The sequence below is a fragment of the Erinaceus europaeus genome, chromosome 10, assembly GCF_950295315.1.
Source record: "Erinaceus europaeus chromosome 10, mEriEur2.1, whole genome shotgun sequence".
In the NCBI taxonomy this organism is placed as follows: Eukaryota; Metazoa; Chordata; class Mammalia; order Eulipotyphla; family Erinaceidae; genus Erinaceus; species Erinaceus europaeus.
The window spans coordinates 80112674-80135522 of record NC_080171.1 but is presented as its reverse complement, the minus strand read 5'-3'; the positions used below and the strand labels follow the sequence as shown (position 1 = coordinate 80135522).

The 22849-nt window shown below is 40.0% G+C and overlaps 1 protein-coding gene and 1 long non-coding RNA gene across 3 annotated transcripts in view; one reads left to right on the top strand and one right to left on the bottom strand.

The window, feature by feature from the left end:
- Positions 1–20881, top strand: part of SUSD1 (sushi domain containing 1) — a 325163-nt gene extending 304282 nt beyond the window's left edge. The window contains exons 15-16 of the mRNA XM_060199941.1: positions 15220–15378; positions 20609–20881. Of these exons, the coding sequence (XP_060055924.1) occupies positions 15220–15378; positions 20609–20776 (327 nt within the window). The 3' untranslated portion in view covers positions 20777–20881. The remainder of the gene's footprint in view (positions 1–15219; positions 15379–20608) is intronic.
- On the bottom strand, positions 1518–15838 carry LOC132540905 (uncharacterized). 2 transcript variants are annotated; one of them, XR_009552077.1, is made up of 3 exons: positions 15713–15838; positions 7033–7186; positions 1518–2037 (listed from the first exon to the last, which is right to left on the bottom strand). It is a non-coding gene; the product is annotated as an uncharacterized LOC132540905 (long non-coding RNA). The 2 variants fall into 2 exon arrangements; XR_009552076.1 differs by lacking the exon at positions 15713–15838 and adding an exon at positions 13703–14166.
- Positions 20882–22849: the final 1968 nt, after the last annotated feature.

Below are 22849 nucleotides of genomic sequence, written 5' to 3'. Positions count from 1 at the left end.
AATGATTAGCTATACAATAATATAGTTTGTAATTTTCATACTGAAAATGGTACTAATTTATATTTATATTAATAGTGCTGGGAAGATGGTTCACTGCATACTTCACATGTGTGAGACTCTAGGTTTGATCACCAAAACAGCATTTAAAAGAAAAATATACTTTACCAGAAATGTATGCAAATGTTTGTTTTTCCATAGCTTTGGAAGTAAAATGGGTCTTTGCACTTATCTAAAATTATAGGTGAGAAAATAAAATAAATTGTGCATCTAACTGGGGAAAAATCAATACTTTTGTTATGAGACTTTTCAGGACAGTAGGATTATATAGATGCTTCCTTGTGGTTTTTTTAAAGTAACATTTCTTAGTCATAAAGAAGGGGAGAAGGAGAGAGAAGTGAAGAAAGGGGAAGAGCATAAGAGAATAAAGAAGCAGAATAGTTGTAGACTGGGGGGAAGGCTAGAGATTAATCAGCTAACCTGGGGCAATCTGGGTGAAAATTCTTTCACCCTACACCTGTATCTCCATCCAGATGCTCCACTCCTGTGAACAAAGAGTTATGATCATCATCATTTTTTTATTGTTATTATTGTCACTACAGTACACTGTTCCCAGCTAACTTCTTCAGATAGACAACAGATAAGTAGGTAGCACAGCACTAAGACTTTCTCCAACTTTGTGGGGGCCAGGCTTAAATCTGGGTCACATACTGCTCTGTGTAGTATCTCTCTTAATGATATGACTATTTATACCATTTCAGACTTCAAAACATTGAGAGAAGTGAAGAAAGGGGAAGAGCATAAGAGAATAAAGAAGCAGAATAGTTGTAGACTGGGGGGAAGGCTAGAGATTAATCAGCTAACCTGGGGCAATCCTGCCCTCTCATGTTTGTCTTATATTCTTTCACCCTACACCTGTATCTCCATCCAGATCAATGTAGATGTACCTTTTTGGACAGCGTCCAAGAAAAGCCTATAGAGAAATGGAGGAAGAAGAACATGTTTAGGAAGGTTTCCAGAGTTGTATCACTGTTTATTTGGGATGGATAAAATAACCACATGAATTATGGGCTAATAAAAAAGACTGCAACTGCTGTCACAGAACACAGCTAGTCCATGTCACCACCCCTCCCCTTGTTTCTTAAGTTACATCCATAAATGAAATCATTTGGTATTAAAACTTCTTCTGGTTTATCTCACTTAACATGATTTCTTTGGAGCTGGGGGTGAGGGGGTGGGAAAGCATTAAAGACCAAGGATACAATGGTAGAGGAAGAAGACTCAAGTTGGTGGTGGGAATGGTGTACCTAGGACAAGAAATTATACTCATGTAATAACAACTTTCTTGTAAAACATTATCTCCTTAATAAAGCAATAAAAGTACCTCAAGTTTTACTACAGAGGGAGCAAAACTACTGAATCAAAGATTCAATACAAATTTATATAGTTTTTTAAAAAAGATTTTATTTATTTTATTAATGAGAAAGATAGGAGAGAAAGAACCAGGCATCACTCTGGCATATGTGCTGCCGGTGTTTGAACTCAAGACCTCATGCTTGAGAGTCCTTGCTTTATCCACTGCCACCGCCCAGACCACACAAATTCATATAGTTTTTATAGGTTTAGCTGCCAGTGAAAAGCTAATATGTGCAACATAAATGAATTTAAACTGTGAACTTCTTTTTTTTAATCGATTTAATAATGATAGACAAGACCATAGGATAAGAAGGGTACAATCCCACACAATTCCAAACACTATAGAGTTCTGTATCCCACCCCCCTCCATTGGAAGCTTTCCTATTCTTTATCCCTCTGGGAAGATGGACCCAGCAACATTATGGGGTAGAAGGTGGAAAGTCTGGCTTCTGTAACTGCTCTCTGCTGGACATGGCATTGGCAGGTTGATCCATATTCCCAGCCTGTCTCTCTCTTTCCCTAGTGGGGTAGGGCACTGGAGAGGTGAGATTCCAGGACACATTGGTGATGTCATCTTCCCAGAGAAGTCAGGTTGGTGTCATGGTAGCATCTGCAACTTGGTGACTGAAAAGGATTAAGAAATAAAGCAGAACAAATGTTAATAATCAGGAACCTAAAGACAATAGAGCAAATGAGACTTTGTGCCTCCATTTTGGAAAAAGCTAGTAAGGTCTATTTTAGGTATATTCCAAGGGGCTCATTACTTTACTAATTTTTTCCTGAGCCTGACAGCTAATATGCAGGTGGGGCAAAGGTATTGTCTGGGGAGATGGTGTCAGAGTTGGAAATAAGACTATAAAACTGGATCAGGGAAAAGAGTAGTTCCCAAATATGGGGAAGTATGTAAGTATTGTTAACTGTAAACCTCATCTATTTGACCTGGGGCCCATATTCAGCACAGGAACCCGTGTAACCTCTGCATCCCTGTAGGTCTGACTTTGCATGCTTTAGTTGTTGCTAGGAACATTTTAGGCTGCATTCATTGCAGGACCCATCTTCCTTGAGTAGCAGAGTATGCTGACCCAACCTCCCTTTAGAGAATGGAACAGTCCCTACCATTGTTGACCCACATTGAGGGCAAGGTCCTGTACAGGCCCTGCGGCTACAGACAGACTATGACCCACATAGTCAACGACTGCCACCTCTCCAGATTCAAAGGAGGTCTCGAAACTTTACATTAGGTTCAACCTGACGCTGTTAACTGGCTACGGAACAAGGGCAAATGCTAGAAGAAGTAGGTTCCATGATGCTGTTCCTGATGGAGAGGGCCAGTGATGGTGGAGAGAGGGATCTGTTAGAGGTCTGCGCCCATCGTGGGAATCCCAGGATTCCCTGACTAGGGTCCCAGATAGCGGGCCTGGTAGTAACCAAAAGAGCCATCGTTAAAAAGTGCTGTTATAAAAAAAAAAAAAGTGCTGTTCTCTTTCCCTTATCCAGCTTTTGTAGTCCTTACTTTATCTGACATGGCTAGGCTTAGAGTGACTGAGAGAAGTGAAAGTAAGTGAGGAGGGTATCTAGGCCTAAGTAGAAACTGCATGTTTGTTTGTTTTTAAAGTAACCACTGTCCCCATGACTTTATGGTGGTTATCCTTGGGTGGGAGTGGGAGAACTGGGAGGGGGTGGTGCAGAACTATGGGGGTGGGTGTGATGTGTAACTATAGCCCTGTATCTTATGGCTTTGTAAATTATTATTAAATCACTAATAAAAATACTTTTCCAGAAAAGCTAGTATGTTAGCCTCTTTAGGTTGTAAAGTATAAAAAGGATTGAAGACCCCACCAACGTGTCCTGGAGCTCAGCTTCCCCAGAGACACACCCTACTAGGGAAAGAGAGAGGCAGACTGGGGGTATGGACCGACCAGTCAACGCCCATGTTCAGCGGGGAAGCAATTACAGAAGCCAGACCTTCTACCTTCTGCAACCCTCAACGACCCTGGGTCCATGCTCCCAGAGGGATAGAGAATAGGAAAGCTACCATGGGAGGGGGTGGGTTATGGGGATTGGGTGGTGGGAATTATGTGGAGTTGTACCCCTCCTACCTTATGCTTTTGTTCACTAATCCTTTCTTAAATAAAAAATTAAAAAAGAAAAAAAAAGAAAAAAAAAAGAAAATGCAGGAGAATCTGGACCAATCTCTTTCTTTTTCTGAATCCTTCAACCTTTCCTTTTCTTTCATTCTTTTTACTTTTATTAATTTATTTTTAACCAGAGCACTGCTCAGCTCTGGCTTATAGTGGTGCAGGGGACTGAACCTGGGACTTTGGAGCCTCAGGCATGAGAGTCTGTTTGCATAACCATTTTGCTATCTACCCTTGCTCTCTCTTTTTTTTTAATTTTTATTTATAAAAAGGAAACACTGACAAAAACCACAGGATAAGAGGGGTACAACCCCACACAATTACCACCAACAGAACTCTGTATCCCATCCCTTCCCCGATAGCTTTCCTATTCTTTATCCCTCTGGGAGCATGGACCTAGGGTCGTTATGTGGGATCCAGAAGGTGGAAGGTCTGGCTCCTATAATTGCTTCCCTGTTGAACATGGACGTTGACAGGTGGATCCATACTCCCAGCCCGTCTCTCTCTTTCCCTAGTGGGGAAGGGCTCTGGGGAAGCAGGGCTCTGGGACACATTGGTGGGGTCGGTCGTCTGCTCAGGGAAGTCCAGTTGGCATTATGTTAGCATCTGGAACCTGCTGGCTGAAAAAAGAGTTAACATATAAAGCCAAACAAATTGTTGACTAATCCCTTAAACCTTTTCAAATGAGATTGGCACATACATGGATCAGAGTTACTGGTTGCAAGCAACAGAAACTATTTCTGGAGAGTGAGTTGTTTGCTGATTAACTGACAAGACAAGAGGATCAGTCAGAGTCCTACATTTCTAGGGACAATATCACAAACTAGCCTTGTGAGACAAACACCTTAGTTATTTCCCCTGAACTCTGACCAAATGCTATGGTTTTTCTCTGCTGCCCCTTCTGTGTTAGAAATTCGATTTTGTTGCAGCTGCTACTGCTGCCAGTATCTGGGACATCTCTTCAGGAGAAACTATCTTAAGGATACACACTCACACCTCTCTGTCTCCTTATGCTACTCACTTTGAAAACAGTGACTCTATGAATGAGCCTTATTGATGGGATCTGAGTTATTTATACCACAGTTGGGAAAACTAGGAAAGACAGTTTTTTTGTTTGTGTTGGCTTATTACCTTGGGAAGGGTGTGTGGGGAGTGGGACTTGCATGATGGCAAATTCCCAAAATGTAGCAAGAGTGCTTTAAAACTTTACTGGGCAGTCAGCAAACGTGATGAATATCTGCAGTATGCCTAACTGCACAATATGAATATAAACCTACCAATAAAACTTCCCTGTCTGAGACATTATGGCTATCCCTACAAATGAAGACAAGCTTCTCTGTGTGTTTAAAAAAGAAAGAATTCATTATTCCCAGTTAGAATATGCATATTTAAGTCCAAGATGTCTGGATAAACAGGAATATATATTCTGGATTCTATTCTTCTATCCTGTAACCTATAGACAACAATATAAAAACGTTCACCATTATTTCAAACTTCCATTTAAATTGGGAGGGGGATAGAAGAAAGGGGGAGAAGACCAAGGAGATTTTTTTATGGCAGAACACCAGACTGGCATGCCTAAGGCTCCAAAGGTCCTAGTTTTAATCCCTGGCACCATCATATGCCAGAGTCGAGCAGTATTCTGGTGTGTGTGTGTGTGTGTATTCTAGATTTCCTCCTGGTTCTCTTATGTCATAGCCACTCTGTTTCTCCATGTTAATCAGGGTAATTCACTCTAATTCACAATATAACCTGCTCTATTCTTCAAGTGGTAGAAGGAGCCATAGTGATTATTTCAGATTTCACTCTAATGTCATGATTTTTATGTCCTTGGTAGAAATATTCCTTGACTGGTTTTCAAGACTACCAAATTAGCAGAGTTCATGATTGTAGACTTGAACATCAAACTTTCTCAAAGTAAGGGGCAGGGGAAGTAGCAAAATGATCATGCAAAAAGGCTTTCGTGCCTGAGGCTCTGAAGTTCCAGGCTCATCCCCCATACCACCATAAGCCATAGCTGTACAGTGCTCTGGTAAAAACAATTTTTAGCCTCTGAGTGTGTCATTATGGATGCTACACTCGGTGCCTGCACTATGAATCCATGGCTCCATTCCTCTAGCACACCCCCCCTTCTTCCCCATTTTATTTGATAGGACAAAGAGAAATTGAGGGAGGTGAGGAGAAAGAGAGAGAGAAGAAGACACCTGCAGACCTACTTCACTACTTGTGAAGCACCACACACACACAGGTGGCTGGAACCTGGATCCTTGCACTGGTCCTTAACTGGGTGTGCCACTGCCCAGTCCCCACCAACCATTTATTTCTTCCTTTCATTTAAATTTTACCTATTCATTTTTGGATAGAGACAGAAACTGAAAGGAGGAGTAGAGGACAGTGAAAGAGAGTCAGAGAGACTTGCAGTATGGCTTCACCAATTGTGAGTCTTCCCCCTACTCAGTAGGGACCAGGGGGATTGAACACAGATCCTTGTACATTGTAACATGCACTACCACTAACATGCCAGATGTACTACCATCAAGGACCCCCCCCCATCATTTCTTTTTATTATTACTAAGAAAGAGATAGGATCACTGTTCTACCAGTTTATGTGGTTCTAGTATGGGACCTATGACTTCACAAACAGAAGGCAAGAGTTCTACCACTGAAACACCTCCCTGACCCCCACCTATCATTTGTAAAATCTGGTTACAGGACACCTCATCACAGACCCCTGCAAGCGTCAACCCGGCTTTGACCTAGCATGTTATGATTGGGCCCTCCTCAATCGCTATCGAACAGGCCATGGCCGGTGCGCCGCTATGTTCCATCGCTGGGGAGCCAGAGACGACCCGAACTGCCCCTGCGGCTCCAGACAGACTATGACCCACATAGTCAACGACTGCCACCTCTCCAGATTCAAAGGAGGTCTCGAAACTTTACATCAGGCTCAACCTGATGCTGTTGACTGGCTACGGAAGAAGGGCAAACGCTAGAAGAAGAAGACAAGATCTGTATATTTGGACTGTGGAATAAACTGCCTTACTGGTTCAGAACATATACTTTAGTCAAAACTCTCAGTCTTGTCTTCTAACCCTTGCTTCAGCAAACAATTTCACTTTTCTTTAAGGCTGGCTGATTCTGAATGGCTACTGTAGCTAAGTCAGTCTTGGTAAGAAGAATCTATGTTCCTGGAGCATGTGAAACATTTATTCTTTCTTCATTTATTTTAAATATATTTTAAATTTTATTTTTTACTTAATTTTTAATAACCTTTATTTATTTATTAGATAGAGACAGTCAGAAATCAAGAGGGGAGGATGAGATAGAGACGAAGAGAGACAGACTTGCATCCCTGCTTCACCACTCACAAAGCTTTCTCCCTGCAGGTGGGGACCAGGGGCTTGAACCTGGGTCCTTGCACAATGTAACGTGTACTCAACCAGGTGTGCCACCACTTGGCCCCTGAAACATTCATTCTTACCGGCATCACTTCTGCAGGGCTTGTAGTGAGCATTTTCATGGAATATCATCTCCACTCCACTATTTTGATTTTTTTTTTCTTCTGCTACGCTTTTCACTGGTGCTTCACACCTGCGTCACTGTATAGCTCCCAGCAGACTTCCCACCTTTTTTCCCTTTTTAAGATGGAGGGTGAAAAAAATAGAGGGTGTGTGAGAGAGAATGATAGAAATATAGAAAGAGATGGAGACATACATATCACAGCACTGCTTTACCACTTGCAAAATCTCCTCAATGCAGGCACTCCTACATGGTAGTCAGACGCTCAAACCCAGGTCCTTGTGCATGACAAAGTGTGCACTCTAGCAGGTGAGCCACCTCTCAGTTCTTGATAGGCTTTTCAACATGCTTCTTCCTTAACCAAAACCATTAGTCATTTCCCATGACCCTACATTGTACATCCCTGAAATGACACTGCAGATCCACACCTGAGGCTGTCTTACTTTACTGACAAAGTGCCTTTTCAAAGTTTTGTTTAGGGGAAGGGGGATAGGGGAAGAGGGTTCACTTTCCCACTGTTCTTCAGGACCATTATTATTTTTTTAATTAATGATTTAATAATGAGTGACAAGATTGTGGGATAAAAGGGGAACAATTTCCATACAATTCCCACCACCAGGACCACTGTTTTTCTTTTTAATGTATTATGGAGGGAGAGAGAGACAGAGACCACAGACCAGAGCTCTGTTTATCTCTGGCTTGTGATGGCATGGGGAATTGAACCTGGGATTTTAGAGCCTCAAGCATTAAAGTGTTTTGCATAACAATTAGGCTATCACACCAATCCACCAGGACCATTCTGAAGGAGGCCTAACTGCTCAGCTTTTCACCAGAACTTCATGCACAGTTATTTACATTAAGACAAGTAGTTTAAAAGAAGGAACTCTAGAAATAAGATACTTGGCCTTATTATCTTACCCCTACCAAAACTGTTATTGGAATCAGGGGAAAAGGTCAACTAGTTTTTCTCACCAGCATCCCTGGTCTAGAAGTGCTTTGCAAACTTATTTTAAGAAATATTTATTTATTTAATTTGACAGGATAGAGAAATTGATAAGAGAAGAGGAAAAGACAGATAGAGAGACCTATAACACTCATGAAGCTTCCCTCCTGCAATTGGTAACCAGGGGCTTGAACAAAGGTCCTTGTTACATATGCACTCAACTAAGAGTGTTGCTATCTGGTCCCTTGTGAACATTCTAATACTCCTTGAGTCAACATTTTTCTCACTTGTTTGGTGATGTGAGGATATTCTTGGTACTCAAGTCACCTATGATAAATCTACTTCAAAACCTTTGTGTTCCTAAGTCTTTCTATGCCTTTGTTTTCAGCAGACCTAGGGATTTACTTCTTGGCTTCATTAGAGGTGGTTTATTAAAAAAATATTTATTTATGCAACTATTTAGTTAATGAGAGAGAATCACTCCAGCATATACAGTGTTGGGGAGCAAATTCAACCCCATCATGCAAGTCCTTCTCTTTTTAAAAATTATCTTTATTTCTTGGCTAGAGACAGCCAAGAAATAAATGAGAGGGAAAAAGATGATAAAGAGGGAGAGCGACACCTGCAGCTCTGCTTTACCACTCGTGAAGCTTTCTCCCTACAGGTGTGGTTCAGGGGCTCGAACTTGGGTTCTTACACACTGTAACCACACTGTAACATGTGCACTCAACCAGGTGTGCCACCACCCAGCCCCACGCAAGTCCATTTCTCTACTGCTGATCCACAGTATAATTCATCTTTGAGTCAATTTCTAGACAGTTAGCTGAAGCCACTTCTATTTCATTTTCTTCTTTTGTATTCTGACTTTTTGAGATAATTAAGGAAAGCTTACTGACATTTTTCATATATCTTACTAAATTCACCAATTCTTACTACCCTATAATAAATGATGCTGTTATAATACATTTAGATTGTTACTGATACAAGTTTCACTATGCACCACTGTTTCCTTGTATTCTTTGTATTCTGTCCTACAGACATTGAAGAGTTTTTTTCTTGAGTACTTTCTTGACTAAGTTCCTTAACGCTATATATCCCAAATGCCTTCTATTTGCCCTTATAATAAAGTTTCAATAGAATATAATATTATGAGACTATTAAACCAGTATTTTCCCCTAATAGTCTATAAATATTATAACCAACCCATTGTCTAAGGTCCCTCAGTTTAGCATTACTGATTGTCCAGTGATGGCCAAACTCTCCTTACTTCCCTAGTAACTTGTTCTTTATGGCAGATGTTAAATTTATCTTTGAAATTCAGAAAATTGACCACAACACTGTTTTAAAATTTCTTTATTGGGGGATTAATGGTTTGCATAATTTGTATTATGCAACATTTCTCAGTTTTCCACATAACAATTCAACTCCCACTAGGTCCTCCTTTGCCATCATGTTCCAGGACCTGAGCCCTCCCCCGCACTCCAGAGTTATTTATTTCGGTGTGATACATCGACTCTAGTCCCAAGTTCTGCTTTGTGTTTTCCCTTCTAATCTTGTTTTTCAACTTCTATGAGTGAGATCATCCTATTATTTACCCCTCTGTTTCTGACTTACCTCACTTAACATGATATCTTCAAGCTCCATCCAAGATAAGGTGAAGGAGGTGAATTCACCATTTTTTAATATGAGTAGTATTCCATTGCTCAGCCACTCATCTGTTGTTGGACACCTGGGTTGCTTCCAGGCTTTGGCTATCACAAATTGTGCTGCTGTGAACATAGGTATACACAGATCTTTTTGGATGGCTGTGTTTTGTTCTTTGGGATATATCCCCAGGAGAGGAATTGCAGAGTCATAGGGTAGGTCCATTTCTAGCCTTCTGAGAGTTCTCCGGACTGCTCTCCACTGAGGTTGGACTAATTTATATTTCCACCGGCACTGCAAGAGGGTTCCTTTGTCTCCACAATCTCTCCAGAATTTCTTGCTGCTATCTTTTCTGATATATGACATTCTCAGAGGAGTGAAGTAGTAGCTCATTGTTATCTTTATTTTCATTTCTCTTGACAATCAATGACTTGGAGCATTTTTTTCATGTGCTTTTTTGCCTTTTGGATTTCTTATGTGGTGAATATTCTGTTCATACCTTCACTTGGATGGGTCATTTTTTTTTTAATTTGTAAAAAGGAAACATTGACAAAACCATAGGGTAAGAGGGGTACAACTCCATACAGTTCCCACCACCAAACTCTGTATCACATCCCCTCCCCTCCCCTGATAGCTTTCTTATTCTTTAACCCTCTGAGAGTATGGACCCAAGGTCATTGTGGGATGCAGAAGGTGGAACATCATTTGTTTTCTTATTGCTGAGTTTGGTGAGCTCTTTATACATTTTCATTATTAGTCTCTTGTCTGTTGCATGGCATGTAAAAGTAAAGATCTAGCTCCCATTCTGTGAGTGGTCTCTGTTTGGGTGGTGGTGTATTTTGCTGTGCAGAAGCTTTTTAATTTGATGTAGTCCTATTGGTTTATTTTTTATTTAGTCTTCTTTATAATTGGATTCATATGACTGAAGATGCCTTTAAAATTAAATGGAAAAGAGTTCTGCCAATATTTTCCTCTAAGTATCTGATAGTTTCTGGCCTAACACCCAAGTCCTTGATCCATTTGGAATTTACTTTTGTGTTGATGAAATACAGTGATTCAGTTTCATTATTCTGAACATTTCAACCCACTTTGCCCAACTGCATTTGTTGAAGACACTCTCCTTCCCCCAAAGGTCTTGGCACCTTTGTCAAAGACTACGTGTCCAGAGGTGTAGAGGCTTACTCCTGGTCAGTGTGTCTATTTATGTTCCAGTATCAAGAAGTTTTGATTACAATGGCCCTGTAATACAGTTTGAGATCGGGAGTATGATGCCTCCAGTTCTGTTCTTTCTTCTCAAGGTTGTTCAGGCATTTCTAGGTGTTTCTGGTTCCAGATAAACATTTGTAGCTTTTATTCTATTCTCCTAAAAAAATTGAGTGGGATCTTGATGGGGATTGCATTAAATTTGTGTATGGCTCTGGGTAATGTATTAATTTTGATGATGTTAATTCTTCCAACCCATGAACATGGAATATCTTTCCACTTCTTTGTATCTTTTTCTATTTCTTTGAGTAGTGATTCATAATTTTCAGTATACAAGTCTTTCACTTCTTTGGTTAGGTTTATTCCTAGGTATTTTATTGTTTTTGTTGCTATAGGAAAAGGGATTGATTTCTGGATTTCTTCTGCTACCTTAGTGTTTGCATAGAGGAATGCCACTGACTTTTATATGTTAATTTTGTAGCCTGATACCATATTGCCTGCCAGTTTCCAAAATCATTTAGCACTGAATCATTTAGCACCTTGCCATTCTCTTCTGGCCTTTAAGTTTCTGTGGAGAAATCTGCTGCTAATATTATGGGTTTTCCTCTGTAAGTGACTCTTCAGTGTTCTTTCTTTTTTATTTATAAAATGGAAAAATTGACAAGACCATAGGATAAGAGGGGTACATTTCCACACATTGCCCACCCCCAGAGCTCTATATCCAATCCCCTCCCTTGATAACTTCCTTATTCTTTATCCCTCTGGGAGTATGGACCCAAGATCATTGTGGGCTACAGAAGGTAGAAGGTCTGGCTTCTGTGACTACTTCCATGCTGAACATGGATGTTGTCAGATTGGTCCATACTCCCAGCCTGTCTTTCTCTTTCCCTGGTGGGTCAAGGATCTGGGGAGGCAGGACTCCAGGAAACATTGGTGGGGTCATCTGCCTAGAGAAGTCAGGTTGGCATCATGGTAGCATTTGGAACCTGGTCGCTGAAAAAGAGTTAAGATATAAATCAGAACAAATTGTTGACTAATAATGAACCTAAAGGCATGAATATTGCAGATAAAGATTGTCATTTCCATTTTGGAAAAATCTAGTAGGTCTGTTTTAGGTATATTCCAGAGAGTCCATGTCTTCACCAGTTTTTGCCTTCACCTGACATCTGATATGTAGGTGCACCCAGGTTATTGTCTGGAGAAATGGTGTCATAGTTTGAAAAAGGACTGGAAAGCTGGATCAGGGAAGAGAGGAGCTCCCAAATGTGAGGAATGTAAATACTGCTAACTGTGAACCCGACTGGTTTGATCCAGGGCCCATATTCAGTACAGGAGCCTATGTGACTCTGGTTTTCTTCGCAAATCTTCAGGATCCTCTCTTTATCCTTACTTCTTTTCATTCTAAATATGATGTGTCTTGGTGTCTTTACAAAAAGTCTGGGCTAATTCTGTGTGAGACTCTGGGATTCTTGAAGATTTATGTCCTTTATATTATTTAGAGTAGGGAAGCTCTCAGCTGTTATGTCCTGTGGAATGCTTTCTTCCCCTCCCTCTCTTTCTTAGTCTGGTAAACCAATAATGCATATATTATTTCTTCTGAAGTCATCCCGTATGTCTCTGTTGCTGTTTTCAGTATCTCTTAATCTTTTTTATTTCTCCTGCTTCTTTCTTAAGTTTTCTCTAATTCATCCTTAATCTTGCTAATTCTGTTTTCTGCCTAATTTATTCTATTCTCTTCCCCTGTGCTATTTTCTGTAACTCAGTTATTTTGTTGCCCTGTTCTGATACTGTATTAGCTTGTTCAGCTAGTTGTGCTCTTAGCTCAGCTATTTCAGCTTTCAGCTCTCTAATTACCTCAAGATAGTTAGTGTTTTCTTTTGAAGTCTCATTTGTTGTTTCCCCATTTATCATGATATTACTTTCAAAAGCTTTCCTCACTGCTGTGACTAATGCCTCAATTAGGGGTTAGATGTTGTCCTCATTCTTATGTGCTTCTGCCTTTTGTGGACTTTTATTTAGACTTTTATCCTATTCTGCAATGTTTATTCTGGGCTTAGTCATTATATTTGGTGTTTTATGAGGTCCCTCTCTCACTACTTTTCAATTCACTAATCACAATTGCATGGATTGACTTGTGTCTAAGTAAGGTACTTAAGAGCTCACAATTATGAAAAATTAACAGTTGTTTCAATGTCATCTCAATCCCTTAGGTGAAGCACAGTGACTGTTAAATCTTATGTTATTTATGTTCCCTGCAGGCAATGGGTGCCTGAGAGCTTTTTAACCATAAATAGAATTTTTAGTTTAATCACTCATTCCTGACCAAGAGATAAAACAGGGTAGGTGTAGATAGCACAGTGGTTATTTGAAAGACTCCCATATCCTAAAGTCTTGGGCCCAATCCTTGTTCCACTCCCAGCCAGTGCTGAGCCAAGCAGCGCTCTGTGGTACTATATTTCTGAATAAATCCTGATTTCTGAGGGAATTATTCACACTTTCCTAATTTATCAGGAGAATTATGTAAAAAGGCTCCTAGTATACAGCCACATCTCTGGACCACTGGGAGTATAGATTTTCTCCTGAGTCACCCGGCTAGTTATCTGCATCCCCATGCCAGTATTGGGTTTCCCTGCTGCTGTCCCAGCCCCCAAGGGGCAAATGCAATGGAGAAACACCGTTATAAATTGGTGAGGTTTAGTGATCTTCTCCTTCCTTCAGCAGTCTATGTGTTGATAAAACTCAGACTGGAGGTGGTGTGTCAACTGGAAAACTGCCACTTTTAGCCCCAGGAACGTCTCCTTAACCCCCTCTCAGTCCATGAGCCACACTTCTTTGTACTCACCTCTGGCTTGGAAGGTCCTGCTTTAATGTGTCCTCAGGTTATTCTCTTTACTTTTCCTCCAGAACACTTCCTTATGTGTCTTTTCATTAAATCCACAAAGGACAGGGTAATCTAAATAATCAAATCTTTAGTTTTCTTCTATCCCTTTATTTTTCTGGAATTCCTATTACTAAACCATTAAGTCTAGTAATTAGTCAAACTTTAGTCTGTCCTTTAAGTTTCACTTTTCTGGATTTTATTTTTTTTTAATTTAATTTATTTCTTTATTATTGTATAGATAGAGACAGAGAGAAATTGAGAGAGGAAGGGGAGATAGAGAGGAAGAGAGACAGAGAGACACCTGCAGCCCTGCTTCACCACTTGTGAAGCTTTCCCCCTGAGGTGGGGGCCAGGGGCTTGAGCCTTGCGCACTGTAATGTGAGCGCTTAACCAGGTGCATCACCGCCTGGCCCCCCTACATTTCTGTATTTTAATATTTAGTATGTTTCATTTTGTTTTGTTCTGGATTAAGAGTATACTCCTTTCACTACCACTAATTTGGTTTTCAGAAATAATTACTCGCTACAATTTCTGCAGTGAATTTCTAACTTTAGAAATCATGCTTTTTAAGTTCCATAATTTCATTTTGCATGCTCTAGCTCTATTTTCTTAAAAAGTTCTCATTATGTCTTCCCCTAATTATGTGTTAATCGAAAGTCTCGTATTGCTCCCATTCATTCTCCTTCTACCCACATCATCTGGCCAGTTTGGTCTCACTTTGGAAAACTGTATGTTCTCTTTATTCATACTCTCTTTTGCTTAATAATTGGCAAGACAGCCGTTGGAATTTCTCAAGCAGTGCTGGGCCAGCAGTAACTGAAACAGGAAGCTGGGGCTTCTTTCTTGAGGCTTTGGGGGGAGGGTATCTCTGTTCTCAAATGAAAGAGAATGAAACTCTTCTACTGCTACTGGATTCAATGAGGTCACTGAGATTGTCATAGCAAATCGTATTTTGTTGTGTCTAGACTCTTTATTTGGTGACTCTTTATTTGGTTCCAGCAGGATAGGACTAAGACCAGAAGTGACAATATAGGTTGTCATTTTCCCAGAATCCCATGAGGGTGCTTCCCTGAAGCATTGTTTGTCCATATCTCTGGAAGTCTAAAGGATGAAGACTACAGGGCAGGGCTAGATAGCATAATGGATATGTCAAGAAACCCTTATGCCTGAGGCTCCAAACTCCCAGGTTCAATCCCATGAACCACTGTGAGCCAGAGCTGATCAGTGCTCTGGTTAAAACAAACAAACAAAAAAACGACTGCTCTGCTCCCCTAGCTTTTTTTTTTTTCTAGAAGTTTTGCAGCAATCACATTAACTATAACAATGGAACTTCTCCACATATCTTTCCCCATGCAAAACAAAGCAAACATGTTAAGTACAAAGTTCAAAATAGCTGTTCTCCAAAATAAGCAGTTTAAAAAGAAAATATACTGTTAAGTTTTCAATGAGTCTTTTTGTGCCTCTATTTCCATTACCAGACCTCTTATTTGGCAATCAACACCTGCTATTCCTTTGAGCCTGCCCTGCACATTCCTGTGGGTTGTGGCAACTACTGGTGGTTACACTTCTACTGGGTCACCATTGTGCTTCCTGATCACAATTCCAATGTGTGGAGAAATGCTAGAAATGTCATCTGGGTATGTGAAAGCTCAACTTAGATACTATCTACCTGGAGATAGCATCAGTTCCTACAGGTTAAAGACTCAATCCTACAGGCTTTATCTGTTCCCCTACCCTACCTTGAGCCCATGTCAATGGCAAGCCAAGATTGTCACCTGTGTTTCTTTCCAGCCAGCTATAGAGCAAAGGTTATTTTGGTCTTCTTTAACTTGCTAAAGTAGCTCACAGAACTCAGAAAAATATTTCATTTACTACTAATAAATTAGTGGTCAATAGTAAAATTTAATGCAGGAAGGGCCAGATGGGAAAGAGCAGAGGGTAAGATATGGGGAAAATGCAAAAGACACAGACCTTCCATTTTCTCTCCAGAACACTCTTCGCAAGTCTCCAAGTTGTTCTCCAAGTCCTGAAGTTTTCTGAACCCTCTCCTTTTGGATTTTTGTGAAGGTTTCATTACATAGACATAATTGATTAAATCATTAATGGTTGGTAGTTGATTCAAGCCTGCCTCTTTTTCCTGGAGGTTTATAGGGTGGAAGTGAAATACCCAGTACTATGATCACAGGGTTGGTTCTTCTGACAAGCAGGCCCCCACCATACGTGAGGTTCAAAAGTCTTCAGTGACATGACAAAAGTCATATTTGTTGTTCTCATCAATCAGAAAATTCTAAGAGTTTTAGGAGTTCTGTGTTAGAATGGGGATACAGATCAAATACATATGTTTTTTTAATATAAGAAACATGGAGAGTAGACTTAGACACAATAAGTACAATAAGTAAGTAGAAAGACCTAAAAAAGATACCATAAAGTACCTAGTCAAATATTTATTACTTAGGACTAGAAAACCCTTCTCTCCTACCCCCTACTTCACTCACCTCAATCACTTTGAGTCTAACCTTGTCAGATAAAGTAAGGACAACAAAAGCTAGATATGGGCAAGAGACTGGCACAGCTAAAAAAAATTTTTTTTTATATTTGTTTATTTTCCCTTTTGTTGCCCTTGTTTTTTATTGTTATTGATGATGTCATTGTTAGATAGGACAGAGAGAGGAGGGGAAGACAGAGGGGGAGAGAAAGAGAGACACCTGCTTCACAGCCTATGAAGTGACTCCTCTGTAGGTGGGGAGCCGGGGGCTTGAACTGGGATCCTTAAGCCAGTCCTTGCGCTTCACGCCACGTGCGTTTAGCCCGTTGTACTACTGTCTGACTCCCGAGACTGGCACAGTTTAATGATGGCCTTTTTCGCCAGTGTCAGGCAACCTCATCACTTGGGGTTCTAGTCAGGGAATCCTTGGATTCCCACAAAGATGTTATGGTCGTAGACTCCTCTCTGCACCACCACTGGTCACTTCCATCAGGAACATAATGATAAGTCCTCTTGTAAGCCTCTCCAAGATCTTGTCCTCACTATAGAGGAAAAATGGTAGGGACTGCTCCCCTCAACAGAGGGAGGCTGGGTCAATCTAATGTGCCACTCAAGGAAGACTGATCCTGAAATCAATGCAAGCTAGAATGTTCCTAGCTGTGACCATGGAATGAGAGCTTGGACGGGAAGTTACTCAGGCTCCTGTGTTAAATATGAATATATATGGGTCTCCATGAAGATATATAATCAGGGAAATAGAACACCTTAGCCACAGCATCTCATGATGGCACATCAACAAAAGAATAGTAACTGTGGAAACTGAGAAATACACAGAAAACAATGACACAAAACCCAAATGGTCAAACACATTATCTGGAAAAAAATGAGAGAGTTCAGAAAGCTCATTCTGAAATCACTTCAAGAAGCTAAAGTTAAAATTCAAGAACTTAGTGATCATTTTACAAAAGTTCAGAACAAAGCAAAATAAAACAAACAAAAAACTCCAAACAGTATTGCAGGGCCTAAAGGACATTTTGAATACAGTTCTGGTTGAAGTAAGACTTAATCAGGTAGATTCACTCTGTGAACTTAAAATTCTTGGAGAGAAAAGGTTTAGGGTAAAGTAAAGAACTTACCTCTTAAATAGCAGACTCAATCAGAAAGATGAACATCAGTTATTGGGATCCCTGAGGAAGAAGAGGAGATGAGTAGATAACACATTCAAAGAAATTTTAGCAGAAAAATTTCCATACCTAAGTAATGTTCAACACATAGAAATCCAATAAGGTGGATTTCTAAATTTTTGAATAAAAAACAACACACACCAAAACACCTTATTGCAAAAACTAGTCAAAACCAGGGACAAGGAAAAAATATTGCAGGTTTACAGAGAAAGGGAGAAAGTCACATTAGATTTCTCACCACAAACCCTAGAGGCAAGGAGGAAGTGGAATGACAAATTCAAAGTATTAAAAGATAAGAATTTCCAGCCAGGAATTCTGCATCCTGCTAAGTTATCCTTCAAGCATGAAGGAGAAATAAAGATATTTTCAAACATTCAGGAACTTATGAATCTTGCCACTACCAAACCTGCGCTGGCCCCACCAATGTATCCTGGAGCTCCACTTCCCCAGAGCCCCACCCCACTAGGGAAAGAGAGAGGCAGACTGGGAGTATGGATCGAACACTCAACGCCCATGTTCAGCAGGGAAGCAATTACAGAAGCCAAACCTTCCACCTTCTGGATCCCACGATGACCTTGGGTCCATACTCCCAGAGGGATAAAGACTAGGAAAGCTATGAGGGGAGGGGATGGGATACAGAGATATGATGGTGGGAACTGTGTGGAGTTGTACCCCTCTTATCCTATGGTTTTGTTACTTTCTCCTTTTTTAAATAAATTAAGAAAATAAATTAAAAACAGAAATTACTACGAGGAGTCCCACATGAAAAAAAGAGGCAAAGGAATTCCAACTTTGAATGAGATTATCTATATTAGAATAGAATCAGGAACACAACAGATAAAACCAGACACAAGAAAGGGTAGAGCAAAATAGAGCAACATGATCCAATGTTGGTGAACCAGGCCAACTTAAGAAAGATTTGTAGATGTTGTAAGTTAGACAAAATATTCATGATAGCCACAAAACACAGTATAGCACAAAGACAAATAGGAAACATATACACACTAGGCAAGACCATTAGAGAAAATCATCCACAAAAAAAAAAAAAAAAAAAAAAAACCATGAAAAAAGTTAACAAGAACATAAAGCAACCTTCAAACAAAAACCAGAATGTTTATAAGCAAAGCACATTTATCAATAGTCACACTAAATGTGATACAGAGTGACTGTGTCTCCAGGAAACACACATCAAAATGAAAGACCAACAGAAGCTCTGTGTGACAGGCTGGAATAAGGTATTCCATGCCAATAATGCAAACAAAAGGATAGGATCAGCTATTCTCATATCAGATAAAATGGACTTGCAGGCAAAGAAGATGAAAAGTGACAGACATGGACACTACACAGTGGTCAGATCATCAGTCCAACAGGAAGACATAACCATTGTCCATATATATGGTCCCAGTATGTGTGCACCCAAATATATATATATTAAAGTACTTACAGAACTTAGGGGAGACATTGATAGCTGCACAATATTAGTTGGAGATCAAAACATACCACTCACAAGAAGAGACAGATCATCAGGACAAAAAAATCAGCAGGGAAATAGAAGCTTTAAAAGAAGTTATAGATGAGGTAAACTTCGGAACTTTTCATCCCCTCAAAAAGAAGATGTATTCTATTCAAGTGCACATGGAACATTCCCAAGGATCAACCAGTGTTGGGACACAAAGATAACAATAATGAATACATGAATATTAAAATCATTAAAAGCATCTTTTTTTGACCATGAGGTGGTGAGGTTAAAAAATCAATCACAACGGCACAGCTATATACAAATAATGTCAAAGGAGGTAAATTATGGTGATGTATATGATACAGCAAATCCAAACAGGATTTAACCCAATTACCAAATAATGTGATTATAGCAATAACTATCTATTGTCTTCTTGACCCTAAGACAGCAGGAACCTCCCATTTGCTCTATAGAGCCTATATTTTCCCCAGTCCTGGAACCTCTAGGGTGGGGTTCACTTTCCTGTATGCTTCTCTCAATTCATACCAAATAATATTGCATCTGCTGATCCCAACTTAATCAATGCAACGAGTACCACCTCAGCATGCTGCACTTCAGACTGTGTCCAGAGACTTCAGGCGTGGAATGTCAACCCTTCAGCTTCATTACTCAGGTGAGACCTTTCCTTTCATAGTATTAATTATTCCATTCCAGGTGGTTCACTTTCTAACAAAGTCCCAAAATCTAGATATAGACCAGGTCCTGTTAGATAGAGCATATGTTTACATGTATCCATAAATTAGGGCAAAATATATACCTGAAAGCAAAAGTATACAATAGTCTGCAATAAGTCAGTATAAAGTTCCTAAGGAAATAATATCTAGTTAAGACTTAGATACTCTCCTCACCTACTTCCTATTACAGTTCTCTCATTCACTCCAAAGCTAACCTTAGCAAAGCAAGGACCACAAAAGTAGAATAAGGGCAAGAGACTGGCATACTTTCATGATGACTCTTTAGTCACTATCAGGCCACCCCATCAGCTGAGGCCCTATTTGGGGAGTCCTGAGATTCCCAACCAGACATGATGGGATTTATTTGAGGTCTAGGCCTCAAATAAATCCCTCTCTCCATTGTTACTAGTCATCTCTATCAGGAACAACAAAGTAGATCCCGTTGTGCTGCCCCCATAGGATCAACAACGGTAGAGAATGTTCCATCTTCCAAAGGGAGGATGGACAACATACTCTATGCTACACCTGAGGAAGATAGGTCGATATTGGGGCAGCATGGAATGTTCCTACTCATGACCACAGAATGTGAGCTCAGATCTATAGGGATGCAGAGGTCACATAGGCACCTAAGCTGAATATGGGTCCCAGATCACATCAAATCAATGGGGTTTACAGACAACAATATTTATACACCTTTCCCATATTAGGGAGCTACTCTCTTCCCTGATCCAGCTTTCTGGTCCTTTTCCAGCCATAACATCATCCCCCTAGAGAATAACTTGGGTCCACCTGCATATCAGATTTTAGGCTCAGGGGAAAAAAGAAAAAAAAAAAACTAGTATAGCCACAGGCCCTTTGGAATATAACTAAAATATGCCTATTAGCTATCTACAAAATGGAGGACCCCCCCCCCCAACACTTCATCTGCAATATTCCAACCTTTAGGTCCATGATTGGTCAACAATTTGTTTGGCTTTGTATGTTAACTCTCTTTCCAACCACCAGGTTCCAGATGCTGGCATGATACTGACCAGACTTCCCTGGACACACGACCCCACCAATGTGTACTGGAGCTCCGCTTCCCCAGAGACCTACCCTACTAGGGAAAGAGAGACGCAGGCTGGGAGTATGGATCGAACAGTCAATGCCCATGTTCAGCGGGGAAGCAATTAATTACAGAAGCCAGACCTTCCACCTTCTGCAACCCACAATGACCTTAGGTCCATACTCTCGGAGGGATAAAGACTAGGAAAGCTATGAGGGGAGGGGAGGGGATACGGAGATCTGGTGGTGGGAATTGTGTGAAGTTGTACCCCTCTTATCCTATGGTTCGGTCAATGTTTCCTTTTTTAAAATTATTTATTTATTTATTTATTTATTCCTTTTTGTTGTCCTTGTTGTTTTATTGTTGTAGTTATTATTGTTTTCGTCATTGTTGGATAGGACAGAGAGAAATGGATAGAGGAGGGGAAGACAGAGAGGGGGAGATGAAAGATAGACACCTGCAGACCTGCTTCACCACCTGTGAAGCGACTTCCCTGCAGGTGGAGAGCCGGGGGCTCGAACCGGGATCCTTATGCTGGTTCTTGCGCTTTGCACCATGTGTGCTTAACCTGCTGTGATACTGCCTGACTCCCTAATGTTTCCTTTTTATAAATAAAAAAAATTTTTTTAAAAGAATAAATAGTTCACACATACACAAAAAGAAATCAACCACAAAAAGAAACAAAGAGATACACCCAAACCACGGAGAGGGAACAATACATGGGTCACTGAAGAAATAAAAAATAGAAATAAAAATTACCTGGAGAACAATTAAAGTGAACAGACTCTGTGGGATGCAGCAAAAGCTGTCCTAAGAGAGAAGTTTATTGCAACAAAGGCCCATATCAACAAACAGTGCAGATCTCAAATAAGCTACCTAATATCACAACAGAGCCAAATAGGCAAGGGGCAACAAAGAGACCCAAAAGTCATCAGGAGGAAGGAAATAGTCAAAATCAGAGCAGAAATGAATGAAACAGAATCAAGAAAGATGATTCAGAAATTGATGAAACCAAAATCTGGTTCTTTGAAAGAATAAATAAAATAGGTAAGCCTACTGGCTAGACTCACAAAAAGAAAAATAGAGAAAGCTATGATAAAAATAATCAGAAATGAGAGATATAAAATTGTAACTGAAAATGGGAAGATACAAAGAATCATTATACATGAATATTATGAATACCTTTTAGACACCTTGAAGAGATGGGTGCATTTCTAGAAGCATACTACCTGCCAAGTCTAACACAAGAGGAAATAGTGAGCTTAAAAAAACCAGTCATTAGTTTAGAAGGTGAATCATTTACCAGAAATCTACACAAGAACAAAACCCCATGCCCAGATGTCTTTACTAATTAATTCTAAAAGGCTTTCAAAAAAGAACACCTATTCAAGAAAATAGTAGAAGGACAAACATTACCAAACAACTTATGAGATGTGAACATCACTTTGATCCCCAGGGCAGGTAGGGACTCTACCAGGAAAGAAAACTATAGACCTCTATCTCTGATGAACACTGATGCAAAAAACCTGAACAAGATCTTGCCAAATTGAATCCCACAACATATCAGGAGAATAATTTAGCAAAACCAAGTGGGATTCATCCCTGGGAAGCAGGGATGGTTCAACATCCACAAATCCATCAATGCAATTTATCATATCAACAAAAAGAAATATAAAAATCATATGGTCATAACATTTGATACCAAATTTGACAGGATCCTACACCCAGTTATGATAAAACCCTCCAGAATCGGGGCACAGAAATAACATTCCTCAATATAATAAAAAACACTTATGAGAAACCCACAGCTAACAACTTTCTCACTGAGGAAACACTGAAAACTTTCTCTCTAAAATCAGGAACCATATAAGGATATCCACAATATGTTATTCAGCATAGTTCAAAGGCATACAGATTAGAAAAGTAGAAAGTAGAGTATCACTACTTACTGAAGACATGGCATTATACCTACAGAACCCCAAAGCTGAATTGGGCCATGAGCTTTGTACCCTTGCAGTGTGGGAATCTCTTCTGCATAACCACTGTGCACCCCACTCTTGGTCATCAGTAAGTGATTAAGCTTAAAAAACCCACATAGTTAAACTCTCAGCCTCCTATGGGCTATGGCCTATAGGGAAGAAAAATAACAAAAGAGGTTGTAATAGCCACTATGCTTCAGCTCAGTGATTGAGATAACATTA